Source organism: Salmo trutta, chromosome 22 (assembly GCF_901001165.1).
Source record: "Salmo trutta chromosome 22, fSalTru1.1, whole genome shotgun sequence".
NCBI classification, from domain to species: domain Eukaryota; kingdom Metazoa; phylum Chordata; class Actinopteri; order Salmoniformes; family Salmonidae; genus Salmo; species Salmo trutta.
The window spans coordinates 22,348,511-22,373,327 of record NC_042978.1 but is presented as its reverse complement, the minus strand read 5'-3'; the positions used below and the strand labels follow the sequence as shown (position 1 = coordinate 22,373,327).

The 24,817-nt window shown below is 45.2% G+C and overlaps 1 protein-coding gene across 3 annotated transcripts in view; it reads left to right on the top strand.

Moving 5' to 3' along the window:
- The window catches only part of agbl4 (AGBL carboxypeptidase 4), a 405,619-nt gene that overhangs the window by 167,393 nt on the left and 213,409 nt on the right, over positions 1–24,817 (top strand). For all 3 annotated transcript variants that reach the window (XM_029707237.1, XM_029707235.1, XM_029707236.1), the window contains one exon: positions 24,196–24,412. In XM_029707237.1, the coding sequence (XP_029563097.1) occupies positions 24,196–24,412 (217 nt within the window). The remainder of the gene's footprint in view (positions 1–24,195; positions 24,413–24,817) is intronic.

Genomic DNA, 24,817 nt, shown 5'->3' with positions numbered 1-24,817 from the left:
TCCAGTGAATTTTGCCGGGTTCACTCAATCAAAAAGTTACAAATCAACCCATTAGGTGACGCAGGGCCCCTGGCTAGTGTGTTTGAACAGGATCTGGAGCGTTTTTTAGCCACCCGGCCCTGGCCCCCTAATGGTGTTTCTAATGATGTGTCCCTCCCAGCCTGCAGAGGCACAGTGTGCAGCCTTCTGTAGCACATCCTCCTCCACTGCTCCTCTCTTCCATGCTTCTCACATCAGTCCTCTTCACTGGTGACTGCAGAGGCACAGTGTCAGAAAGTTACACTGCTTTTGGCCTGTTTGCTCTTTCTCTCTTTGCATACATCTAAGATGCAGTACCACATTGGCCAAAAGCCAAGGTAATTCATGGATGTCATGTTGTTGGAGACATGTGCTCTGTGCTCTGTGTGTTGGTCTGCCCTCTGTGTGTTGGTCTACCCTCTGTGTGTTGGTCTGCCCTCTGTGTGTTGGTCTGCCCTCTGTGTGTTGGTCTACCCTCTGTGTGTTGGTCTACCCTCTGTGTGTTGGTCTACCCTCTGTGTGTTGGTCTGCCCTCTGTGTGTTGGTCTACCCTCTGTGTGTTGGTCTGCCCTCTGTGTGTTGGTCTACCCTCTGTGTGTTGGTCTGCCCTCTGTGTGTTGGTCTACCCTCTGTGTGTTGGTCTACCCTCTGTGTGTTGGTCTGCCCTCTGTGTGTTGGTCTACCCTCTGTGTGTTGGTCTACCCTCTGTGTGTTGGTCTGCCCTCTGTGTGTTGGTCTGCCCTCCTCTGTGTGTTGGTCTACCCTCTGTGTGTTGGTCTACCCTCTGTGTGTTGGTCTGCCCTCTGTGTGTTGGTCTGCCCTCTGTGTGTTGGTCTACCCTCTGTGTGTTGGTCTGCCCTCTGTGTGTTGGTCTGCCCTCTGTGTGTTGGTCTGCCCTCTGTGTGTTGGTCTACCCTCTGTGTGTTGGTCTGCCCTCTGTGTGTTGGTCTACCCTCTGTGTGTTGGTCTGCCCTCTGTGTGTTGGTCTACCCTCTGTGTGTTGGTCTGCCCTCTGTGTATTGGTCTGCCCTCTGTGTGTTGGTCTACCCTCTGTGTGTTGGTCTGCCCTCTGTGTGTTGATCTACCCTCTGTGTGTTGGTCTGCCCTCTGTGTATTGGTCTGCCCTCTGTGTGTTGGTCTGCCCTCTGTGTGTTGGTCTGCCCTCTGTGTGTTGGTCTGCCCTCTGTGTGTTGGTCTGCCCTCTGTGTGTTGGTCTACCCTCTGTGTGTTGGTCTACCCTCTGTGTGTTGGTCTACCCTCTGTGTGTTGGTCTGCCCTCTGTGTGTTGGTCTACCCTCTGGGTTGGTCTGCCCTCTGTGTGTTGGTCTACCCTCTGTGTGTTGGTCTGCCCTCTGTGTGTTGGTCTACCCTCTGTGTGTTGGTCTACCCTCTGTGTGTTGGTCTACCCTCTGTGTGTTGGTCTACCCTCTGTGTGTTGGTCTGCCCTCTGTGTGTTGGTCTGCCCTCTGTGTGTTGGTCTGCCCTCTGTGTGTTGGTCTGCCCTCTGTGTGTTGGTCTACCCTCTGTGTGTTGGTCTACCCTCTGTGTGTTGGTCTGCCCTCTGTGTGTTGGTCTACCCTCTGTGTGTTGGTCTGCCCTCTGTGTGTTGGTCTACCCTCTGTGTGTTGGTCTGCCCTCTGTGTGTTGGTCTACCCTCTGTGGGTTGGTCTACCCTCTGTGTGTTGGTCTGCCCACTGTGTGTTGGTCTACCCTCTGTGTGTTGGTCTACCCTCTGTGTGTTGGTCTGCCCTCTGTGGGTTGGTCTGCCCTCTGTGTGTTGGTCTACCCTCTGTGTGTTGGTCTGCCCTCTGTGTGTTGGTCTGCCCTCTGTGTGTTGGCCTACCCTCTGTGTGTTGGTCTACCCTCTGTGTGTTGGTCTGCCCTCTGTGTGTTGGTCTGCCCTCTGTGTGTTGGTCCTCCCTCTGTGTGTTGGTCTACCCTCTGTGTGTTGGTCTACCCTCTGTGTGTTGGTCCACCCTCTGTGTGTTGGTCTGCCCTCTGTGTGTTGGTCTGCCCTCTCTGGGCCCAGACCTACCAGGGTCTGGCTGTGACTACCGTAGGATGAAAGGAGGGGTGGGAGGGGCCACAGCCAAGCGGCTGGTTACTGTGGAGCACCTGCTGCTTAGGGGTCAAGTCAAGTTCACTTGAGAGACTAACTCCTCCAGCTCCTTGATGAGATAGGAAATAAAATCTTCACCTCTCCATCACTTGAATAATATTGGGAGGTGTTGACGCCTCCCTCTCTCCCTTCCCACCCACTGAGACATTTATCATCAAATAGGCCCATCCGGGGTAGTGGGAAACTGTACGTTATAGGACTGATCCTCACCACTAATTCTTGCCATCTGTGTTTTGATTTCTCTCTTGTTCTGTGTGATTTTCAATATATGAATGGGAACAGAAGAAGTCGTCATAATCACGCTTTCTTCCTTTCTTCACAGACAGAGCATACTCCCTCTAGAAAATCAATGTGGGAGTGTTAATTGTATCATTTAAGGAGGGGAAATTAGGAGAAAAATACTTTTGGGCAGTTTCCATTCAGCATAATTAAAGGGAAATATGTTATAATCAAATTAGACAGACACAGCAACATGATGATCAAGGAAATGGGATTAAATATCCCTCCTGTCATTGGTAAATTGTGAATGGTGTCTGATCAGGTCACAGAGCTCTTCTCTGTGTGTTCTGATGTGCCAGGTCTCTCAGAGGTCAAACAGAATAGAATAGTTCCCTCCTGTAGGCAAGACATGATGAAGACACTGGCCTACTGGTGCATGTTCTAGAGGGGTAAAATATCTAGGCCCCTCGCTGGACCTCCTGAAGGACATGTGATGTCATAGCCTAAGGGCACCCACTTCCCCACAAACATGTCTGACAGCTCTTTGCCTTTTGGAAAAGGGACTGTCATTTGGGCAAAGGCCTGAGAACGGGCTGTTTAAGTTGAACTGGTTCTCATTTGTCAGGACCTGTCAGTGCTTTGGATATGTCTATCTCAGCCATGTCACCAGGCTGCACTGCTCTGAGATATTTTCACTAGTCACTCCGGAGAGAGAGGCTGTGGCTTTGCCCTGAGGCAGTTGTCGGTAGGGGAGCGGGTCTTCACTCACAGTGGCACCTCACCAGTTTTAGGAGCCAGCTGAACAGCTGGGAGACAGAGATTGCCAGCTCATCAAGGCAGTTTATCACAAAGCCAAAACGTTCAAGTGTGCTGTCAGGCAGATACTGAGCCCTTTACCTTAATAAAGTTGGGAATCACAGGAGGCCTTTATGTTGGAAAACATTTAACAGCATCATTGGAAGAAGAGGGTCTCATACAAGGAACTAATAAGTTGATTGGGTAATGGTGAATGATAGAATCTCTATGAACAGCACACACACAATATTCTAGCAAATATCAGCACCAGTGAATCCCACAGTGTAAATTAGATCTGTTAAGTAGCATTTGTTTTGCAATTTGCTCTTGGTTTGGAGGTTAGTATTTTGTAGTAAGCAATTGCTTTTCTTGGGTGAGACTCAGATCAGTGGGTGGGCCATTAAAGGTAGATACATTTGTTTATTTGAGGCATTACACTGGGTGGGCAGAGATCAGTCCATCTGCAATATCCTTCACTGGACTGACCTACTTTACCACTATACAATCACTTTACCCGTCCTCCCAGTGTTTCACTGCTACGTTAGCAACCAGCAGTAATCTGTAATAGGCCTCTCTCCTCCTGCTGGGATAATGTATTTTCGGACACTTTTCCCATTACATTTGGTCAGACAGCTTGCAGGAACCCTTGGTGTTAGGTATTGTGCAAAATATGTTATATTACTCCCATAAACTAGCTAGAAAGTGTAAATGACTTTCAGATCGCCTTGCAGTCTCCCTCCTCTCAGCTCCCCTTCAGAGGGGAGGGAAATTATTATTTAGCAAGATCTCCCATGTGCAACTTTCTTGTCTTGTCTTCGTGTGAAGGCAAACAACATATCTGTTTATATAAGAAAGCCAACGCAACGCTTTTGATGTTTCTGTAGTGACTCACTGAGGCAGAGCTGACAGGGTACTGTGTACCCAGAGATTCCTATGCAATATAGTTGAATGATCCTGCATAGTAGTCATACACAAGCAGCTCACTTTTGTATATAATAAGGATTGTAAACAGTATTTACATTTTAGTCATTTAGCAGACACTCTTATCCAGTGCGACTTACATTTTCATACTTTTCCCTTGTGGGACTAGAACCCTCAACCCTGGCGTTGCAAGCGCCATGCTCTACCAACTGAACCACACGGCTCATTTGTTTAAAGCAGAGTAATGAGCCTGCAGCGTTTGGCAGTGCACTTCCCTTTGGCCCTCATATAAAATGGCCTCCATCACTGTAATAAGGAGAGTGGAGATACCTCATCAGATGAAGATAGAAATAAGTAGACATGTCTCCTGCATCTAATGAGATGTTGCAGCCACACAGAAATGTGTATGTATCATCGCACCGATAGGAGATAAGATGGGTTTTCTTTCTGTGTGGTGGAATTTCGTATAGGTCTCAAGATAATATTATCAGCATCCTTAACTATAACTGTGACAAATGAGAGCTTTGATCCTGTACGATAAGCGCCATATTCATTTGTTTAATTAAAACAGCTTGTCTCTTCGTGGTGAGGGGTCATTTTAAAAACGTTAGAATTAAAGCACGTAATTAAGTGGAGCCCAGATAAGGACCCCTGTGTGGTGGTTGCTTCTGCCAGTGGGGAAGGGAAACGTCATTTATCCCCTGTGCAATCCCACAAGGTCGTTCAGTTTATTAAAGTGAGCGGTGCGCAAGCACAATAAAATATCTGATGTATTTGTTGGAGGGGATGGTTAGCAAAGATTTTTTATATCTAACCCAAGATAGACCACAGTCTGTCATTTCCAATGGGAGCAAATGAATGGGCAGAACAAGCAAGGAGGTGGCCAGCCAAGCAGGAGTTAGCGAGATCTTATTGGCGCTTTCTAGCATGTGTTTCTGTTACAGAACACCTACTCTATGAAGTGTGCGTGTGCAATAACTCCATTCACCCTTGCACTCCTTCTAAACAACGCACATTTTAGAAACTTTAGGAAAGGGTAAAGTCTACAAAAGTTAGTCCAATCTGTTCGTAGCTGATTTTAGTTTTGGGAACAGAAAACTGTATTGAGATCAAATGTTTAATTGATTAGAAAATGTGCAAAATGTCGGCCAAAATCAATCTCACTCCATCTTCTCCCATTGTCAGCCACTGGGCTTCCTCTCATCACCATATTTGGTGGTGAGTGTAAATGCCAACCGGATGCTTCAGATTTATACAATCGGTTAAATATCTGGCTCATTGTTCTACCTGTGGGGTTAGGGTGAGTCGGTGCCCAATGCTCATATAGTCTATGGGATGGAGGCAATTAAGATGGCATGTTATCATGTCTTTGAGAACATGAGAATGACTTGTTTAGCAACAAGCACCTTGACAAAGATATATGCTTGGCCAATGGATTGTAGCATTAATTATCACACTCTTTGATTAAATGCGTAATCCAGGAATGAATGTCGTTTGTCTTGCCAGGTTTCAACATGGGAGCCATAGAGGGTCATATTTTGTTTGACTCTGAACTATTTTTATATACCAGTGTCACAGGCAGTTGAATGGAAGCCCACTTTCTATGGCATCTACTACTATCTGGTCTCACAGGAAGGATTGCCTTCAGGCATTTCAACTAGGAAGCTTTGTGTCCTTTACATTTGTAGCCGTGTAATACCTCAATCTCACATAATTCAAAGAGTAATCCAGACATTCAATAAGTCCACTCTGCACTCTATCAATATTGTCTATCCCAAACAAACAGCCATGGAGATCAACCCAAGAAAGAATGGCTTTAATACATGTCTTACAATCATTATGAATCATATCACAGATGTGACTGGTAGGTGGGTTTAGAGGGAGGAACCATCAGAGGCTAAATACGATGACTTTGTTTGGAGAAATTGGAACCACATTCCATCGTCTATCTCACAGGGATGCAGGGGTTACGTGTCCTGTCTGAACATGTTGTTTGAACTCAATTAAATGAAGGAGGTGGGGCTTCTAGACCTCTGTGTAATCAACTAGTTCTATTTTCTTCTGTGAACTAGTGAGGTTCCTCTAACTGGTTGTGCTTTTGCGCTTAGCAATAGGCTAAAGCTGGTAGTTTTTTTGTTAACCTCTCTGGGCCAGTGGGACGCCACCTACTCAACAGCCAGTGTAATCCCGTGGCGCGATATTCAAATACCTTAGAAATGCTATTACTTCAATTTCTCAAACATATGACTATTTTACACCATTTTAAAGACAAGACTCTCGTTAATCTAACCACACTGTCCGATTTCAAAAAGGCTTTACAACGAAAGCAAAACATTAGATTATGTCAGCAGAGTACCCAGCCAGAAATAATCAGACACCCATTTTTCAAGCTAGCATATAATGTCACATAAACCCAAACCACAGCTAAATGCAGCACTAACCTTTGATGATCTTCATCAGATGACAATCCTAGGACATTATGTTATACAATACATGCATGTTTTGTTCAATCAAGTTCATATTTATATCAAAAACCAGCTTTTTACATTAGCATGTGACTAGCATGTGACTAGCATTCCCACCGAACACTTCCGGTGAATTTACTAAATTACTCACGATAAATGTTCACAAAAAACATAACAATTATTTTAAGAATTATAGATACAGAACTCCTTTATGCACTCGCTATGTCCGATTTTAAAATAGCTTTTCGGTGAAAGCACATTTTGCAATATTCTGAGTAGATAGCCCAGCCATCATGGGCTAGCTATTTAGACACCCACCAAGTTTAGCCCTCACCAAAGTCAGATTTACTATAAGAAAAATTGGATTTCCTTTGCTGTTCTTCGTCAGAATGCACTCCCAGGACTTCTACTTCAATAACAAATGTTGGTTTGGTTCAAAATAATCCATAGTTATGTTCAAATATCCTCTGTTTTGTTCGTGCGTTCAAGACACTATCCGAAGGGTGAAGAAGGGTGACGCGCCCGACGCGTTTCGTGACAAAAAAATTCTAAATATTCCATTACCGTACTTCGAAGCATGTCAACCGCTGTTTAAAATCAATTTTTATGCAATTTTTCTCGTAAAAAAGCGATAATATTCCGACCGGGAAACCCTGTTTACGTTCAAAGAGAGAGAAAATAAAAACATGGGGTCGCCTCGTGCACGCGCCTCAGTCTCATTGTCCTCTGATAGACCACTTACCAAAGGCGCTAATGTTTTTCAGCCAGAGCCTGCAAAGACATCATTCAGCTTTTTCCCTGCCTTCTGAGAGCCTATGGGAGCCGTAGGAAGTGTCACGTTACAGCAGAGATCCTAAGTTTTCAATAAAGAGAGTGAAGAAGCCCAAGAAATTGTCAGACAGGCCACTTCCTGTAAGGAATCTTCTCAGGTTTTTGCCTGCCATATGAGTTCTGTTATACTCACAGACACCATTCAAACAGTTTTGGAAACTGTAGGGTGTTTTCTATCCAAAGCCAATAATTATATGCATATTCTAGTTTCTGGGCAGTAGTAATAACCAGATTAAATCGGGGACGTTTTTTATCCGGCCGTGTAAATACTGCCCCCTATCTCTAACAGGTTAAGGATTATAATTACCCGAAGAGAAGCAACGTTTTTATCTTGTAGTGGATTTTTGTAGTGGTTGTTTGTTAAACAGTGAAAGTAGTGCAGGATTGAGAGTGACATGTTTTAGTCACTTTGGCAAAGAAAACATTGGCCACAAGAATAGGTACAGTAGCAGACTTGTATAACTACAGTATCTTTATACTCACATACAATTCACACAGTAGATTCCTGCTGTGTAAAATAGAAATTCCCAGTAAAATGGAACAGGTGAAGACTAGAGGATATATTTTGTCACAAAATCTCTTTAGCAACTTTTCCTGAGAGTTAGTCTTGCCATAAATCCATTGAAGCAGTTGGTGTTTGTATCTAAGCTAGGCCTATATCTTATCTTTTTTTATTGCTATTCCTTCATCATCCTGTTTTTAGAACAGGTGATTTCACACTCCCTGTAGCCCTCTTAAGTCTCATTATCATTCTGTGTCCCTCTCTTGCCTCTTTTAGACTCCACTCCATCAAGGCTGCTGCGTACTACAGAATCACTGGCTTCAGATCAGGGAGGAATAAATCCTCTGGTTAACATTGCCAGCACTGCTTTTTGTTTGGTTACATAAATCATCAGATGTGCACCTAGAGATATATTGCAAAGGTCACTTCAAATGTGAAATCAAATGGAGTTGAGCCTAAAGGAGGGGAGGCGTCTTCTGGCTGTAGAAGGCAGGTCCAGGGCCAGTGGCAGCTAGTGGGGAGCTAGGGAGTCCGATCTGTAGCATGCCATCTTCTGGCAAAGCTATACAACTAGGGAGAAGAGGCCAGTGTGATCTGCTGGGAGCAGAACACAAGTACACTCTCCACTTTTACTGGTCCAGTCCAGGTAGTAATTCCCTATAGGGATGAGAGTCAAGCCTACATTTGTCAGAGTCAGAGGTTGTTGTGTTTGTCCTATGGTACCAGTGGAGAGGCCAATAGTCTGTCTAGGGCCTGAGGGACTGTGTGTGTGTCTCTGTAGAGGCTAGATTCTGCGGACCCAGAGCACGTCGTCCTTCACCGGCACCAGCGGTGCCTGGGGTTGCTAACAGACACCCAGTGGCACTCCATGATTCAACAGTACTGTTTCAAGGCCGAGGAAAGAAATATCCAGATTTTCCTATTTCATTGCGTGTCAGTATGAAGAAGAAGGGCGACAGGTGTAATGCATAAAAGGGCCCGCGGCTCCATCAGCCCTCTGACAGCTTTATGGGGAGAGGTGTTTCAATCACACAGCAGCGTCGGCGTGCATCAATCTCCACACCACTGCACAGCACAGGGCATGGGGGGAGTAGAGAGAGAGAGAGAGGAAGGAAGAGTCCTAACAAACACAGTAGGAAGATTACTAATAGACCAGCAGGACTCCAGGGAACCCGCATTAGTACAACAAGTTTGAGGACTGAAACGCACATATATTTGGACCATCTACCTTAGTTAGGTAGTAGGTACTTTGGTTCGACCCGAACACAGTAAGCAGAGTGAACAGCAGCAGTAAAGTAGCTATCTCTCCAAGGTACCAGCTGTAAAGAATATGGGTGAGGACTGCCTAAATGACATTTGTGTTTGTCTGCATTTGTGTGTGTGTGTGTGTGTGTGTGTGTGTGTGTGTGTGTGTGTGTGTGTGTGTGTGTGTGTGTGTGTGTGTGTGTGTGTGTGTGTGTGTGTGTGTGTGTGTGTGTGTGTGTGTGTGGGAGGTTAAATGAAAGTCACTGAGCACATGTGAAACGTCATAAGCAGACAATGAAAAATGACTGTGGCGAAACTCCTGCAATTTCACAGTGGGAGTACAAGCAGGAAAATGTTGGGCGATAATCACTGGACTGGCGCTAGTGGACTGCTAATTCATCCTGTCCTGGTCTCATCTGGGCCTGTTCAGTGGGGTTGACTGGGGAACCTGCTGTACTGGCCGGTTGCTCTCAGCTTGCTCTGAACGTAAGCCTAGTGATTTCACCGAGGGGGCATATCGTAAGGCAGATGTGAGTGAGTGTGATTTGCTATGATTTGGCCATACGGGGCCCGCCACACACTATCTCTGCCTGGTCTGCTCCGAGTGGGGTTAACCCTTTATGCCCCAAAGGACACTGCAACTATAACAAACGTTGATTAAAGGAGGAATCTAATCCTTGGAAATATCATCTTGATATTATTTCATTTTGCTCCAATGCTTTTTTAATGAGCCGTCTTTTTGATGCATTTGTATTTAGTGAAATCCCCTCGAGCCTTGACCTCTGTGTTGTTTTTATTAACCACAGGCCGGCCCATTACAGTTTAGCAGTGTGTTAAAGAGATTTCTGCCGTATTACAGTGTGGGCAGGAGGGATGCCATCATGGCAACAGCAATCTGCAGTCAAGCTCGCTGCTAACTCACTAAATCCCACTCTACCTCCTCCAGAAAAATAAATAAGTTATAGTTTCATTAATCCTCTCCCACCTTCAAAATAATAACCCTGTTGCTTCATGGGACATTGATGTGGTTCTTCCATTATTCATAGTGGAGGTCCTGTTCTTTTGTTCAGGAGAGGAAATGAAAGATGGGTGACAAGGAGTAAAACTGTCGGGAGGAGGAGAACGTGCATGTGTTGAGGACGGCGATGCCTTCCAGGACGCTGCTAGGCATCACTCTTTATCTCCACTCTGGCCAACTGCTTATTTCCTGCTGTGGGATATTTGAGTCAGTGCAGGGCGATGGCATGACAGTCTGCTGTGAAAGGGATGGATCTTTGTCTACATTTCACGGCACCAAGGTGTAAAATGCCATTTGTCTTTTCATTATATGAGACTGTTGTTGAACCATGTCGGAGAAAATTGTGGGTATGCACTCAACAGAAGAGTGAAAATTGTGGGTATGCACTCAACAGAAGAGTGAAAATTGTGGGTATGCACTCAACAGAAGAGTGAAAATTGGCGTCATCCATAATGGGACTATTGCCTAGGGTTTTTGTGGTGCTTTTTGCGTTGTGCCCTCATTTACATATTACTTGTATGAGAAAATGTGTTTGACATCGCTGATTTAGTAGGCGTGGTCATGCTATTGCTATGGTCTAATTTGAATATTTAGTAATGGGGTTGCATAGAGGAAAAGGTTATTGTGTTTCTTTCTTCCCATAGCCCTGTTTCTTAATTAAGACAAATCTTGAAAGCGTTACATATTGATTCTGTTTCTCTCAAGGCCGCACTTTGAACTATGGTTAGTAATGGGGGAGATAATGGTTGTTTGTATGCAGAAGGTTTGGTGATAGTTTATTGGGGCCAGCACATGATTTCCAGCAGCAGCTCCCATCATCTCCATGGTGTGTGATGGTGAGAGATGAAAGGAGGATGAGAAAGAGGAGTGGTTGGGGGGGAGTCTGACAGGACTGAGATGGGAGTCTTCCCATGTTTTATTATGATGAGGTGAAATGTTCTAATGATGTTAGATGACATGGAATGCAAACCATCAATCAGACACCGTGCCATTCTTCATGCCAATGGAAACAAAGCCGTGTCCTGAGGGAACCGTACAGTATGTTTCAAAGAGCTGGGGGGGTTGCTGGGATATTACCATATTTTGGTAAGACAACATGCGAAGACATTGTTTTTATCTTTTATAACATGAATATTCCTGTCACCATGTATCACCATGTTAGAGGTGTGTGGTCTTAATGGGTTCCTGTGTTATGGGTGGATGTATATTTGCGTTTATGAGACACTCGATAGGAGAGAAAGCCATCTGCCTACCTGCTGAGTACTACTGTACATGGGTCACGGAAAGTACTGCTAGGCCAACATACAGTACAAGCATACATACACTCACTCACTCACTCACTCACACGCACGCACGCACACACACACACACACACACACACACACACACACACACACACACACACACACACACACACACACACACACACACACACACACATACACACACTCAAATCAAATTTATTTATAAAGCCCTTCTTACATCAGCTGATATCTCAAAGTGCTGTACAGAAACCCAGCCCAAAACCCCAAACAGCAAGCAATGCAGGTGTAGAAGCACGGTGGCTAGGAAAAACTCCCTAGAAAGGCCAGAACTTAGGAAGAAACCTAGAGAGGAACCAGGCTATGAGGGGTGGCCAGTCCTCTTCTGGCTGTGCCGGGTGGAGATTATAACAGAACATGGCCACACACACACCGTGTTGTATTGCTATCCTTGTGGGGACCAAATAATTCCTTCCAAAATCCTATTTTCCCTAACCCCTAACCCTTAATCTAACCCTAACCCCAACCATAATTGTAACCCTAAACCTAAAATAGCGTTTTTCCTTGTGGAGACCGGCAAAATGTATAAATCAAATGAAATTGTATTGGTCACATACACATGGTTAGCAGATGTTAATGTGAGTGTAGCGAAATGCTTGTGCTTCTAGTTCCGACAGTGCAGAAATATCTAACACGTAATCTAATAATTCCACAACAACTACCTAATACACACAAATCTAAGTAAAGGAAAGGAATAAGAGTATATAAATATAAATATATAAATATATGGATGCGCAATGGCAGAGCGGCATAGGCAAGATGCAATAGGTGTTATAAAATACAGTATATACATATGAGATGAGTAATGTAAGATATGTAAACATTATTAAAGTGGCCTTATTTAAAGTGACTAGTGATCCATTTATTAAAGTGGCCAATGATTTCAAGTCTGTATGTAGGAAGCAGCATCTCTGTGTTAGTGATGGCTGTTTAACAGTCTGATGGCCTTGAAATCAGTGAGGGAAAAAAAAATATTTGAACCCCTGCTGATTTTGTACGTTTGCCCACTGACAAAGAAATGATCAGTCTATAATTTTAATGGCAGGTTTATTTGAACAGTGAGAGACAGAATAACAACAAAAAAATCCAGAAAAACGCATGTCAAAATGTTATAAATTGATTTGCATTTTAATGAGGGAAATAAGTATTTGACCCCCTCTCAATCAGAAAGATTTCTGGCTCCCAGGTGTCTTTTATACAGGTAACGAGCTGAGATTAGGAGCACACTCTTAAAGGGAGTGCTCCTAATCTCAGCTTGTTACCTGTATAAAAGACACCTGTCCACAGAAGCAATCAATCAATCAGATTCCAAACTCTCCACCATGGCCAAGACCAAAGAGCTCTCCAAGGATGTTAGGGACAAGATTGTAGACCTACACAAGGCTGGAATGGGCTACAAGACCATCGCCAAGCAGCTTGGTGAGAAGGTGACAACAGTTGGTGCGATTATTCGCAAATGGAAGAAACACAAAATAACTGTCAATCTCCCTCGGCATGGGGCTCCATGCAAGATCTCACCTCGTGGAGTTGCAATGATCATGAGAACGGCGAGGAATCAGCCCAGAACTACACGGGAGGATCTTGTCAATGATCTCAAGGCAGCTGGGACCATAGTCACCAAGAAAACAATTGGTAACACACTACGCCGTGAAGGACTGAAATCCTGCAGCGCCCGCAAGGTCCCCCGGCTCAAGAAAGCACATATACATGCCCGTCTGAAGTTTGCCAATGAACATCTGAATGATTCAGAGGACAACTGGGTGAAAGTGTTGTGGTCAGATGAGACCAAAATGGAGCTCTTTGGCATCAACTCAACTCGCCGTGTTTGGAGGAGGAGGAATGCTGCCTATGACCTCAAGAACACCATCCCCACCGTCAAACATGGAGGTGGAAACATTATGCTTTGGGGGTGTTTTTCTGCTAAGGGGACAGGACAACTTCACCGCATCAAAGGGACGATGGACGGGGCCATGTACCGTCAAATCTTGGATGAGAACCTCCTTCCCTCAGCCAGGGCATTGAAAATGGGTCGTGGATGGGTATTCCAGCATGACAATGACCCAAAACACACGGCCAAGGCAACAAAGGAGTGGCTCAAGAAGAAGCACATTAAGGTCCTGGAGTGGCCTAGCCAGTCTCCAGACCTCAATCCCATAGAAAATCTGTGGAGGGAGCTGAAGGTTCGAGTTGCCAAACGTCAGCCTCGAAACCTTAATGACTTGGAGAAGATCTGCAAAGAGGAGTGGGACAGAATCCCTCCTGAGATGTGTGCAAACCTAGTGGCCAACTACAAGAAATGTCTGACCTCTGTGATTGCCAATAAGGGTTTTGCCACCAAGTACTAAGTCATGTTTTGCAGAGGGGTCAAATACTTATTTCCCTCATTAAAATGCAAATCATTTTATAACATTTTTGACATGCGTTTTTCTTTGTTGTTATTCTGTCTCTCACTGTTCAAATAAACCTACCATGAAAATTATAGACTGATCATTTCTTTGTCAGTGGGCAAACGTACAAAATCAGCAGGGGATCAAATACTTTTTCCCTCACTGTAGAAGCTGTTTTTCAGTCTCTTGGTCCCAGTTTTGATGCACCTGTACTGACCTCACCTTCTGGATGATAGCGGGGTGAACAGGCAGTTGCTCGGGTGGTTGTATTCCTTGATGATCTTTTTGGCCTTCCTGTGACATCGGGTGCTGTAGGTGTCCAGGAGGGCAGGTAGTTTACCCCCGGTGATGCGTTGGGCAGACCGCACCACCCTCTGGAGAGCCTTGCGGTTGTGGGCGGTGCAGTTGCCGTACCAGGCGGTGATAAAGCCCTACAGGATGCTCTCAATTGTGCATCTGTAAAAGTTTGTGAGGGTTTTAGTCACCACTTGTCCGAATTTTCCTTGTTTTACTATCCTTGTGAGGACTTCTGGTACCCTAAGGATAGTAAAACAAAACACACACACACAGCAAGAGGGGAAATCTAATTGTATTTGGATATGAAAATGCACGGATATGTGTAAATGACATTCCCGGGGCTCCAGCACATTGAATGATTTACCTTTGTGGCGTAATGGAGCAATTTCTTTCTTTCTCTCTTTTTTACGCTTTCAATCTGCAGTAAAAATTCTCGCTTAGCTCTGCGACAAGTCATCTGTCACTCTGCGCATGGCGGATGTGACTCTGGTGACAAAGTGGCCCCAAGACTTGCTATTCTATCTCCTATGAGGGATATTAAAGAGCAGCAAGCATCAATTAAATACTACAGTGCTGCTTAGTGCAAAGCAATGCTGGATAGTCATGTAGTTGATCAGTTGGTGACCTGGGACAGTGTGGATTGTTAGCTTTTACTCTCAGGTCTATGTTAGTGAGTTGTTTTATGGGGGTGATGATGGAAGTCAGATGTGATGGACGAGGTTATGGAACATCAGTGTAAGATTCTAGTTGCATGTTTCCTTTGTTTGTTTTTCTGTTACATTAGGCATTCAGAGGTTTGTATTTTGTTGACCCGACTATAGAAATGTTGTTTGAGAGCATTGAGGCTTTAAGGGCAAGGCTTCGGCAGCCAGAACCTCTCCAAAATGACCTGTAATTCCCAGTGTCCAAGGTAATCACTGTAATGGCCTGTCAACACAGCCAGAGAAAGCAAGCAAACAATGCCCATTACTCACCCACTGTCAACTCATCCCTGCTTGGTTTCTGACCAGAAAACGTGTGTGTGTGTGTGTTTCCATGTAACTGTGTGTGTGGACGTGTGTGAAAGAAAGAGAGAAAATCCCCCACAATAAGTCAAAAAGCCCCTTCTCTTCAGAGAGCAGAGTTGATCCCCTTTCTTGCCCAATGTCATGGCTGTCACATCCCCTCTGTGCTGAGTGTGTGTGAGGGAGGGAGAGAGAGAAAGAGAGGGCGGGGCGGGCTGTGGTCCAGGGGTCAGGCCCTGTTTTCACACTGTTGTCCTGTGGCCGAGCAGGGCCATCACTCACACCCACACCAACACAGCACATCAGAGAGGCTGAGAGCTGGGATGGTCTCCCCGGCCTACCTGTGAAATTCAGTCCTTCGTGCCTCTCCACTCATCACAATCTGCTCCTCCTCTACACCACACTTGTTGGAGGCCGTTCTGTTTTGTCTCACTCCCTCTATTGATGAGCTCTCCATGTCATGTCATCCATCCCTATTCCACTACACCTACAGATACTCCTACCATCTCTTAGAGAGGCTACGGTCTAGCTGGCCTTATTTCATCCCACAAGGTTGCCTTTTGTTATTCTGACTGCGCTACAATTCGCCGAGTTCAATCAAAGACTGAGATTGCCAGCCCAGCTGTGATAAAAGTACATTCGGCTCTAAATTAAATTGAACATAACTGGGAAATGAAGCAAATGCGAATAAACAAAAGCGGATGCTCGGGTGATTTGACTGTGAATGATAGCGGTGGAGTGTGAAGGGTAATGTATTGTTTCTTCCCCTACCGTAATTGAGCTGTGCCTCTCAGAGGCTCTGATGTGACATGTGGTGCCCCGGGACAGGGCACAGAGACAGTAAGAGGATAGTAGTGCTGTGCTAAGCCTGTGATTCACTAGCTGACTCCAGTCAACCTCAATAAGTGCGGTGCCCGCTCCTGCTCCCGCTCCCCCAGCCCCAATACCAGCCTGTGGCGTGGAAGTTAATTGGCAGCATCTGCTGTCTGGGAGCCCGAGCGCCCAGTTACCCCCCTGGCACCTGGAGCCACCAGTCTGCCTGCAGGCAGCGAGCGGAGAGTGCCCAAACACCACAGCTGCCACCGGTGCCAGGGGGGATGTGGTCAGACAGGCTGGCCGGCTGTGCCAGGCAGGGACACCCTCAGGGGACAGATGGTTTACAGATCTGGGTGGTAGTGGGGAGAGAGAGGGAGAGAGAAAGGAGAGAGAGATAGAGACTCACCTGCCATGCCCTAACAGGCACAACACTGATTTCCATTTAGAGAAGGCAAAGAGCCTGCTGGATTTGGTTGTTGTGTAAAATTGCCTTCTTTTTAAACAACGAAGTGGAAAATGTAGCATTTTTGTAGTAGAATCACAATAATTATTTTAATGCCGGTTGTGGTCAAATTATACTTGAAGATTTTGTTGAGGCAGTATCCTAAATCCAAAGTGCAGATCCTATCCAATATGATGTTATTGTTTTGAATCTCATAAGGATTGTAACTATCCTTTGTCCTAATGTCCTTGTGTATTTGTGAGGTCATTCTCCTAACCAGTGAACTTACTGGTTCATGCTCTTCATTTCTTGTGTACACTATGACATCACTCTAAGTGTATGATATTATTCTGATGACCTCATTGTGACCTCATGGTTTGTCGTGTTGCCATCAGGAGAGTGGATGATCTCATCAGCCTAACCTCTATCTGATGAGTCATACTGAAACAGACTCAGTAACATGGTTATGATACGGCTGAGATCATTGTTGTCATACTCTATTTAATGAGTATGTGGATGTGCATTTTTGAGATTTACGTTATGGCTGAGAGAAAGCAACAAGGAGGTTTTACAAAGAGAGCTGAGATGGGAATACTTTCATCATTGGAATTTCACTTTCAGAAATAACGTTTTTTTTTGCAGATAACATGTCTCCTTTGATGAACACATTTCTAACACAACTTCTATATTTCAGGAACCTGCAGGTGAATTTACTGTATATGGTTTACTCTACAGGAATCATTACACATTTCATGTTAGACTCCTGTCCTATCCCAGTATGAATGTTTATGTAAATACTTGAGGTAAGTTCACAGACAACAAAGGAGTGAGAGGGGAGGTTGTCTGTCTGGGAAGATAATGCTATCAGAGAGCAGGCAAATTGAATCTGGAGATGCATCTGCATTAGCCCTCAGAAAGCCCTGTCACTCCGTCATCTCTACTCCATCTCAACAGCATCTCTCCAGCACACTGCCCTAGGCTACATTAAGCTACATGTCTGCCTTCCTGTAATTAACAGAGAGAGCCATTGTTCGCCTTCTATGGAGAATGAATGTGGTACGGTTGTCAGGAGCAGATTGCTCTACAGTATGTCTCGGATCTAAGCAATGTGTGTGTGTTTTTGTTGTTGTTTTTTTGCGTTGGTTGTGTGCATATGTGTGTGTGAGTGTGTCTGGGTGCAGTGTTGTTTGCCAGCCAGTCTGGCGCCAGGCTGTCTCCCTGGGTCCACTCCACCCAGTGAGCTGATGCAGACAGCAGACACATCCCCGTCTCCCCTGGGAGAGGAGAGGAGAGGAGAGGAGAGAGAGGTCTCACAACCACTCCACCTGCTCTCTCTCTCTCAATTCTTTATCTCATAGACACTATTTGTTTACAACATGCTTTCAGACACCTTTAACTGATTTATCAGTGTGTCTAATAGAATGTGTGATTTCCCTGTTTTTTGCAGCTGGACAAGGCCAGCAGTTTTTTTTTGTTGTTTACAGAGGTGAGTGCATCTCAAACAGCTTTTCTATTATGAGTCATTATGACATTCTCTTTACTCCATGTTTAGCATGTTCACATTAGCTGTAGTCCTAGTATGATGGGTGTGATGGGTGTGTTGCTGTCAGCCAGACCACTCTGTGGTGTTGTGGCTCCCCTGGGACCTGGCTGAGACTGAACACTAATGTGGGGTGGGGTCTAATGCTGCATGGTGTAGGTGCATGTGGAGCTGCTGTTTGTTCCTGTTATCATAACCCCTCATACACTTTTACACATTTATCAACACACACACACACACACCAGGGTAAAACACTGACATCATGGTTGTGGCGTGTTAGTGCCCCCCTCCCAGACTAATGCCACCTGCCCTCATGCCCCGGGGGGGGGGGGGTGGCGGCGCCACATTGGCGATGGCAAGGTGATCATCTGCTCTCAGCACAGTGGGACCTGTAGCTGCACCAGCATGGAGCCATAGGCGGGCCTGGGGGAGGGGAGAGTGCTGCGGTGTAGTCAACCCTCTGCCCTGTCTGGCACATAGTCCACTGTTAATCAAATGAATTAACCCCATTGAGAAAAATCAAAGATATCCACACCAAGTTTATATTCAAACTTTCAGATTGGTTCATAGGTTTTGGATGAAGTTTAGTCCTATGGTATTGACCACAGTACTTTAGAGAGATCTAAAGACAGGCGAGTAGACCTGGGACTGTCTGTAGCAGGGATGGGAAGGTCATGCCACTACTGAACACCACCGAGAGGTGTGGCCATCTGCTGGTCAATCAGGGTGCTGGCACAGCTACACTCCTCTCCAGGATGATTCTGAGCACTGAGCACGGTACAAGGTTGCCTGATCAGACAGGACATGATTCTCAAGACCTCATTTAAGACATGTTTTCCCTGGTTTTGACTCTGAATGCGATCGCAAGCCTCTGGCCTTACATCACATCGGCATCCACATAACCCCCATGGAGATGTCTGTCTGTTGAACCTGCTGTGCATGACTGATATGTGTATGAATGAGATCCACTGTTTACACACGGATGTGAGTGGAATATTTCCGCACTACAGACTAATGGCCTGATCCTGGATAATGCGGCCCACTCACCAGAAGAGGGGTTGTAGAAGGACTATCCTCCATCACAAGCCTCTATGCTTCACCACTGACCCTACTGTATGAACCCACTTTACAGTGCTGCCTGCCTGGCTCCCTCCATACCACCACTACCCAGCCAACCCAAACTGGAAAAAATCTTCCACTGCGTTCCAAAGAACTGTCAGCAGTACCGTAATTTATCACCCATGAGCCCACTGAGTAATTCTAATGGCATGTATTTTGATTACTTATTTTGATATATTTAATGACGCCATAAAACGAACCCTGAAGTTGAGTCGATGCCTCTAGCTGAATACTTAAGTACCCAGTGTGTGTGTTCTGAGTGATTCGGTCGAGAGAATTTGTGACGCTCTTAAAACATGAATAAAAGTGAGCTGGGGAGTGGTGTCTTGTTTGTGTGATAAACAGAAGAAGCACCATGGTGATGTGCAGCGACCTTACATGTTCTTATGTGACCTGATACCTATATAATCCACTTGCTTCTTACTCCTCTCTGCAACAATAGCTCTCATTTTTATCCATTATCCACTTTCATCCATTACCTCCTCTAATCTAATAGTCTGAAAATCCACTCTCTGTCAGTCTATGATTTCACATTTAATCACTAGTCCAAATAGAGATAAAGAATTTGTATTTTTTATAGATGTAAGAAACTGCTATTAGTGAATTTCACCTTAGTGTCTTGGACATGGCTCAAGTTCCTCATAGTTTCCATTTCTGCATGCAAGCAGATTGGAATATACAACCCCAGTGCATTACTCTGGGGCTTTGAGTTTATGATTTCAGGTCTAATGACCCAATGATTTAAGGTCTGGGAGGCTGTGTGTGTGTGTTGCTGTTTGCCAGGCACTCTAACATGGCTATGTCCCCATAGCATTTATGAGTGGAGGTGAAGCTTCACCCGCATGCTCCTGCAATAGAACAAAGTACACAGCCAAGGCATTTTTTGCACTTACACATAGTATTTGGTGCTTTTAGGTGGGATTTGTTTAACTCTGGTAGAATACTGTATCTGCTGCTGCATACTATTCAATCATGTAAAGCTCTATGAATGTGATCTGATATTGATTGTTGGCCTGTTTGATCATCTAATTCACCCAAGGGTTTGTAATTTATTGAAGTCTCTAAAGAAAATGATATTTTAAATGCCGATATCAGACAGCATAACGTTGGGGAGACAAATAAACAAATTTACCTAGAGTGAATAGAACAATCAAATCATGAGGGTTGAATGGTGAGAAGAGAACACTTCTGACATGGACGTCACATCTCACGTGTGATGCCTTTTTTCACTTCTGTCTTTCCCCAAAATGCTGTGGAAAAAGGGACAAGACAGCAAATTAAATCTCTTAACGGTTTTGATGTTAACACCTTGGAAAATCTTCCAGCGGCTTGTTTAAACCACTCAGCTTCAGAGGGTCCCTGTTCAGGCTCAGATGTCTCTGTAAACTGCTTATTGTCTCCACAGAAAGTGGACTTTGAGATGCCTTTCCAAAGGAAAGCCCGGAGCCTACTAACAACCCATGACTACTGTACATTGTTTTAAACCCACGCACTGATTTGATGCTTTCCAGGACATTCAGTGACTTGCAGTGGCAATCACTATACACTATACTCTAGTATACCATCAGTGATCACATATGGCCAACAGAATGACAAAGCAAGAGAGGTTGCTTAGTAACAGTGCCATTGGATACCGTCTTTATGTCTGATCTGCATCCTAAAAAGATGGATAGATACATCACACATGTGAGTAGGAGGCATACTTGACTGTTTTCAGATCATTGTAAAGCTATTTTCTGCTTGGATTAGTATGCAAAAGAAGGAGGCTGTGCCATGTTTCAACAAAAGTGAAATTGTTCAACATCTGGCAGCGTAGGTAGAGAGATTGGCTCTTCAACTGCGGCTTGTAGTATATTATGGTGGTATAGTATCCTTGTGAAAAATATCATCCAAATGTAAACATTTTTATTTTAGGAACAGAGCTTCCATTTGTCACAAATTGAGATGGTGTAGAACTGTGGCACTTGTGGGACATATTTGAAACCATTCCCAACATTGAGCGCTTGACAGGCTCAGCTTTGAGAGGGAGCAGAGAGAAAAGCGAGAAGCGTGACTGCAGTGACCTCTACGCTTGATTGATTTGAGAATGTAGACAAGATGTCCCTAGTATGAAAGCTACCAATTTTATCCCTCATCTCTGAGACTTCTGAGGGAAACAGATCAACATCAAAATCAAAGCCCCTCTTGTATCTGCTAACAGGTGAGAAGTTGAAAAGCAGTGGGAAGGAGAGTGACACCTCAGTAAAGGCTTGCTTTTAGCTGCCAGTGCTCTGCTCTCTTTGGTGTTGACCCGGATTCTGCTGGAGAAGTCGTGTTATCACATAAGAAATTTCAAGCAGAGTTTTGTTTTTCTTATCTTCATTTATGCCTGCTCTTGTATAGAAGTTGTGTTAACTCGTCTCACAGCCTTCAGTCAGTTGATGACCTTGAGCTTTAGGATGGAACTTTCTGTGGTGTAGAATATGTTGGTGACGTGTGTGAGCGTGTGTTTGCTGTGGCACTGAATTGTGAAACCACGTTTGTGCACATTATCATTGGAGGCGGCTTTTTTGTTGTTGCCACATGCAGTGATAAATCTGTTTGGGAATGGGGGCACTGTACCACATCCTGAAGTACGAGAGGCATGGGGCAGCATTATTTAGATAAAACGAATTGCCAGCAGCCGTTCAGGAGCAGACACTGCAGAGATATAAACCAGGGTGACAGCAACCTCTGCATCGCTGCTCTCCAGAGGAAGACACAAAGCTATTTTCTTTGGCCCATAACAGTAAAGCAGTCCTGCGATGGCCAGCAGTAAATTCCTGTTGTGTAATTACAATCAATATCGAAGACTCGCTCAGTAGCCAACAAGGTCAAATGGTACAGAGGAGAGCTGCACGGCTGGATAATGCCAAACAGATAGATGAATAAATAACTGGATAAAGTGTCATCTTATTTCATTCTTCCGGGGTGGGGTGTGACAGGGTAATGCTGCCCCCTGTTTTCAGCCTGTCAGGTCTCCTGGGTGTGCAGGGAACAGCAGGAGGTCCTGCACTCAGCTCTGGACAAGCAATGGAGGAAGCAAAACACCTGGGACCTCCTGACACAAACTATCATTGTACTGTGTTTGTGTGGGCGTTCATGGGTGCGTGTGTGTGTGTGTGTGTGTGTGTGTGTGTGTGTGTGTGTGTGTGTGTGTGTGTGTGTGTGTGTGTGTGTGTGTGTGTGTGTGTGTGTGTGTGTGTGTGTGTGTGTGTGTGTGTGTGTAATTCACATGAACAGGACAAACACTTCACCAATACACATTTTTCATCCCACATTCCACCAATATGTTTGATTAGGAATAAAACCCTTTGATTTAAATTAAAGGTAATATACTTCATTTAAATTAAAGGTAATATACTTCATTTAAATTAAAGGTAATTGCATGAGCCATGAGCCCAAAATATCACACTGAGTATACTTGATTACACAAGCAGATTAAAGTTAGTGAAAATGTAAAAAAAGTTTTTAATTATTGCTTCCTTCTCCCATTGCTTCTCCTCTTCATGACGCTTGTTGAGCACATGTATACATACGAATGTGTGGTGTATGTCTTTGGGCCTGTGCCCAGTAGTATTGTCGACTAGCTCGTCAGCCACCTAATGCCCTGTAGGATGCAGTGCAGTGATGTGGGAGAGGCACCCGCCCAGGCAGCCAGCCTTGGGGCTCTGCAGACACTGGATAAGAGCCTTCTCTGGAGGGGGGCGGGCCAACACTGCTTACTGCCCCCTCTCCTCTCACTCCCCTCTCTCTACCTCTCTCCCCTCTTTCTCTCTCCTTCCCTTCAGCCAGGCATGAGGCAGGGCGGGGTGGCTGCATTAGTATTCTGCTGAGACAGGCACACTTGCACAGAGATAGGAACACTTTCTCCTCTACCAGGGGAATAATCAGCTTGGCCTTTTCCCCCTTTCCTCACTTTGCCTTATACAACTCGGCTAATTTGGTTTGATTTTAATTTTGTGTTTCACTTTGCCGCGGCAGCAGCGTTTTCTTTGAATGTTTGTGTTTGTGTGTGTGTGTGTGTGTGTGTGTGTGTGTGTGTGTGTGTGTGTGTGAGCACGTCAGCATAAAAACCAACAGCCTACAGCCTATTTCCCATCTGCCCATCCCTAGTTGAGAGTATGGGGCTTATTGAGAGGGGGGTCAGTGAGTCCCAGGTTCATTTGAGACAGGCTGCCTGCTGCCCTCTGCTTATCAGATAGGCCGCTCAGGACGGCAGGCTGCTATCAGATACAGATAGCATCTCTATCTGATCCTGGTCCTACAGGAGAGACGCCAGCAGCCTGCCATCACAGCCTCTGATCTGCCTCCTCTTTCTCATCCTCTCCTTATCTTCTGTCTCCCTCCTCCTCACTCACTCTCTCTCTCCCTCCCCTCCCATCATCCTCTCTGTGGCCTCAGCTCAATGCCTGTCCGTTATTGCTTTTTCCCCTCTCAGAAGATTCACTCTCTTCTACTCCTCTTTGCCAACATTTGTTGTGGATCGTTATTCACCCCGCCCCCCCCCCCCCCCCCCCCCCACCTTTTCTCTCACATATCCTTTTTGTCAGCTTTTTTATTTGCATGTGCACAGGCTTTATATGCAGTTATCGGCTGCGTAGACACTCATTCAGCTGGGATGTTCCATCAATTGTTAGCCTGTATGAAATATCCATAGTCTACCATTGTCCTTCTTTATTTACTGCTTAATACATTTAGTTTGGGATGCAACTCAGATGATGCCCAGTGAACAGGAGCGATGCAGAGGCTGCCAGGGGAATAGAGAGCAGAGCAGAGTAGTAAACTGAGAGGCTGTAGGGGATGCAGTAGTGTCACATTTCTGATTGATCGCTACTTAAGGCCCCTGGATCACTCTCCTTGTAGCCCTTGGCATTACCACAACAGACCGGATGACAGCGAGACTAGAAACTTTCCCTACTGGCCCATACTCTCACATTGATACCAATGACCTTATAGACAAAACGCTGCAAGCAGTTGTCCCATTATAATCAGTTATCAACCTGATAGAGTCTGGTGAAAGGTTCTGAGGGAATGATCTAATATGTATACAGTATGTATTGTATATGAGAGATGAACGTTCTCTAAATCCTTGAAATGTTCCCCTGTCCTTGCAGGCAAAGACTCCCGACTAAGAATGTGTACTATTACCGCTGCCCTGACCACCGGAGAAACTACGTGATGTCCTTCGCCTTCTGCTTTGACCGAGAGGAGGATGTGTACCAGTTTGCTTACTGCTACCCCTACACCTACACCAGACTGCAGCACTACCTGGAAAGCTTGGAGCGTAGGAACCTGGACTACCTGCAGAGGGAGCAGCTGGGGCTCAGTGTGGTGAGTGTGTGTGCGCATATGTGTGTGTGTCCTCTCTCTCTCTCTCATCAAACAGTTTTCAACAGACTACCAAAGAGCCCACTGCCCAGGTCTATCCACCAGTCCTCCGCTTCACATTTTCATGTTATCATTATGACTGTTCAACTCTGTGTGATTGGAGCCAGAGAGAGGACAGGAGGGGTCCTTGACTGTGCTACTGTAGGTGGTGTGGAGGCTGGTTGGAGCCACACAGTGTCTCTCCTCTCTGTGTTGTGCAGCGCTGCACGCTGGTGGCCCTCTGAGGGAGAACACTGCTGCCTGTAATCAAGAGAGCTCTCTCTTCTCACTGGAACAGACACAGGATCATTCACACTGCCTGCAGTACTGGCTGCTCTTATCAAATAATAGTAGGAGAAAAACTCATTA